General features: G+C 48.4%; 1 protein-coding gene across 1 annotated transcript; it reads left to right on the top strand.

Annotated features, from left to right (window-relative positions):
• Positions 1-716: 716 nt before the first annotated feature.
• On the top strand, positions 717-3,119 carry LOC145400168 (uncharacterized). The gene has a single exon (XM_080272681.1). The coding sequence runs from the start codon at positions 717-719 to the stop codon at positions 3,117-3,119; it is 2,403 nt and encodes an 800-aa protein (XP_080128807.1).
• Positions 3,120-3,724: the final 605 nt, after the last annotated feature.

Below are 3,724 nucleotides of genomic sequence, written 5' to 3'. Positions count from 1 at the left end.
ATATTGCCAAGCTCCCCAAACCCCCAAACCCTGCACCAAAGTGGAATCCTAAAAAAGCTAACTGGGCCCTCTTCACAGACTCTCTAGAGGAAGCCTGCTCTTTCGACCCCCCTAACGACCTGGAGGAACATACAAATATAATTACTAACGCCTTTCGCTCGGCTGCCTCTAAGGCTATTCCCACCACCAGCCCCCCCACCCACTCACATAAAGATTATTGGTACTATAACGATAGAGTCAAAGAACTAAATAAAAGAATAAACAGAGCCAAAAAACTGCACAAAAACAACCCCACCCCTGCAAGCCTGAGTTACCTCCAATCAGTTGTTAGACACTCGAACACTGAGAAAGCTTCCATCAAAGAACAACACTGGCTAGAATGGTGTAAGTCCCTAGGTGCGCTCTCCCTCACTGGTAACATCTGGAGAAAATTAAATTCTATATCTAACCCCCGCCCCGCACGCCCCCCGACTCACCCCGACCCTAAAGGCGAGGCAGAGAGATTAGCGGCCGCTTTTGCCTTGAGAACCTCCCCCACCCAACTACAAACAACAACAAGACGGCAACAAGAAGAACTACACCCTGAAAGAATACAGCTGATTAGGGAAAATAAAAACACCCCTGCCCCTTCTGATCACGAGTTCACTCCTGAGGAATTAAACCATGCTATTAAAACAAGTACAGACAGCCCCGGGACTTGATGGAAAACTTAGTCCATGATTAATCATGCCGGTCCCACTGCCAAAGCTGCCTTATTAGAGCTCCTCAATCACTCGTGGCGCCTCGGGGAAATTCCACCACAATGGAAAGAAGCCTTAATACACCCGATTCCAAAGCCATTAGACCCGCGCACATATAGGCCCATTTCCCTGCTCAGCTGTCTCAGCAAAACTGCTGAGAGACTCGTCAAAAGCCGTCTGGACTGGGTTACCCCCTCCCCCCACAGCCACATATTCGCCTTTACCAAAAGTAAAGGCACAGCTGAATGTCTAAGCTCTTTTCTATCAGAGCTTAGAGGCGACAAGGGCCTTGCTATATTTATAGACCTCGAGAAGGCTTTTGAGCTAGCGTGTCCGGAGGCGATCCTGGCCACCCTTGCAAGCAGGGGAGTTCAGGGTCGCCTCCTGAAGTGGCTCGAAAGTTTCTTCTCAGGCCGTAAAGCCAGAGTAAGGTTTCAGGGACAAGTCTCCAACGCACACCAGCACATAAATGGCACGCCACAGGGAAGCGTAATAAGCCCCACCCTTTTCAACTCGTTAATAGTATGTCTTTTACACTTAAATTTAGGTCAGGGGACTCGACTGTTATGTTACGCAGACGACATCACTCTAGTTATTTATGGGGGTAATTATCAGCGCAAAGCACAGAGGGCCCTCGACACCTTACAGAGCAAATGCAAAGAACTGGGGCTTAAAATCAACCCCCTTAAAACTCAAGCACTTCCCATCAGAATTCCTACCCCCCCAGGCCAACTCACTCTGGGCAACACACCCATAGAATATGTCACCACCCACCGATACCTGGGGGTATATTTTGACACGAATCTCTCTTTTAACACCGAAGTTCACCACCTACGTGACAGAACTAAATTACGTCTTAACGCCCTCAGAGCCATAGCAGGAAAGGGTGAGGGAGCCTCCTACAACGTCCTCCGCCTTTTTTACATTCAAGCAGTACGGTCAATTGTCGATTATGCGGCACCAGCACTCCCCACAATCCCTCCTAGACTGGCAGACAAGCTAGAAGTTATACAAAATGAAGCCCTGAGAATAATGACCGGAGCCCCCATGTGGACCCGACTGTGTAATCTGCGTATGGAATGTAACATCGAGTCCCTAAACCTTAGGATTAAAGCGCGAGTAGCCAACCTTACAACCAAACTGATACGTAATAACTCCCCCCTCCCACTCACAACAAGACTAAAAGCAGCAATTAACTTACATCCAGACATCCTCAAAAACTCTTGGAGCCACTGTGTAGCCAGAGCTATTCATACATTCAATCTTAAGCCCCTTATCAATCTCCCACCAGACACACCAAGTCACGATTACCACCCTCTCCCGCCTTGGGCCCCCCCCATGTTCAACCTCATTATAGCGGACTCCCCCCCTAAAGCCCTCACTCCCGTTAGGCAACTAAGACAGGAGAGCCTCATGCGAATCGAGGCCCTCACCACCCCTGATTCAGCAACATACTACACTGACGGCTCCGTCAATAACAACAAAACAGGAGCCGCTGTGGTGAGCCGTAACAACTCATATGGACTACGTGTCTCAGATGGCGCCTCCACCTTACAAACAGAATTGACAGCAATATTAGCAGCAATGGATGACGCACTTGAAATCGAGCCAACATCAGATATTATAATTCACACAGATTCCAAGTGCGCCATCCAAACGTTGTCCAAACGAGAACAGACAGACAACGTAAAACTCATAACGAACATTAAAGCCACAGCCCAAGAAATACGAAATGCTGGCGGATCAATCACGATCCACTGGATACCCAGCCACGTAGGTATTTCTGGCAACGAGTCAGCTGATCGTCTGGCAAGAGAAGCCACTGAATTCCCACATATACAGAGAGATATTGCCCCCAGCTTAAATCAAATAAAAAACACAATTAAAAAAAGGGCAATAGAAATAAATCATAAAGAGCATGAAAGCCAAGCCCAAGCCGGCTCCCCCTCTGCTATTTGGTACGCTAAGGCAACCAAGTACGTACCATTAAACATCAACCGCCATTCAAAAAATAAAACAATTAAAAAAATAAGACGACTACGCCTTGGTTATAAGTGCAAGGCACAAATGCAAACAGGCGGAGCACAAACGCATTCCTGTGACTTTTGCAACGCTGACACCCCCTTCCCGCTCCTCCACTACATCCTACGCTGCCAAGCCACTCGTAAACTTAAAAGACCTGCCAACCCACCTAACCCAGACATCCCACTCGTAAATATTACACCACAAATAGAAGCATCACTCAGGCAGGCAGCCGCCACAGTAATTGCCACTACGCCCCTTTCAACCCTGAGTGAAACAGTTAAGACTCTCCCCGCCCCCGTTCTAACGGCAGATTTACCGCTAATCCCCACTACCGCTAATCCCCACTACCGCTAATCCCCTCCCCCTTTCCCGTTCACTACTGTGTTTGTGCCTGCATGCGTGGATGTTATTTTACACCTACGTGTGCAGACACAGGATGCACTTGTGACGACCCTCTATATTAAAAAAAAAAAAAAAAAAAAAAAAAAAAAAGCCCATAGCCATCAAGATGGGGAACTGTTACAACTCAGTCCCATTCACTGACTGGGCCAAATGAAGGCCCGGCCCTCTCTACCAGGGGAGGAAATCGAACAACAACAACAGCATCGTGGTCGGCACTCTCAGCCGAGCTCTCGCTGAGGTAAAATCTCTGCTTAGTGAAACATGGATTCCAGGCTCCATAGACTTTCTCAGCAATTCACCATCGCACCTCACAGAGCTTTCGAGTTTTTCCTGGCTCAATCCTTTTCTCCCAGCTCTTTCTTTTCGGTTTCTTTTCCTTTCTCTTCCTGTTCAGCTACTCTCCGGCTGCCATCTTAGAGTCCCTGCCGTAGTACGACACCGAACCCTGAAGGAATACCGTTAGGGTATCTCCATGAGGGGGGGCCTTAGAGGCCTGGTTATAGGAGGCGGCAAGGGTTAGCTCTGTTAGGGCTAGGTTAGGTAAGTCCCTCACAGGG

The sequence above is a fragment of the Coenobita brevimanus genome, chromosome 51 (genome assembly GCF_032717465.1).
Source record: "Coenobita brevimanus isolate Jiangsu-jjx chromosome 51, ASM3271746v2, whole genome shotgun sequence".
NCBI classification, from domain to species: domain Eukaryota; kingdom Metazoa; phylum Arthropoda; class Malacostraca; order Decapoda; family Coenobitidae; genus Coenobita; species Coenobita brevimanus.
Note: the sequence above shows the minus strand (reverse complement) of the source record. Positions and strands in the feature narration are given on the sequence as shown.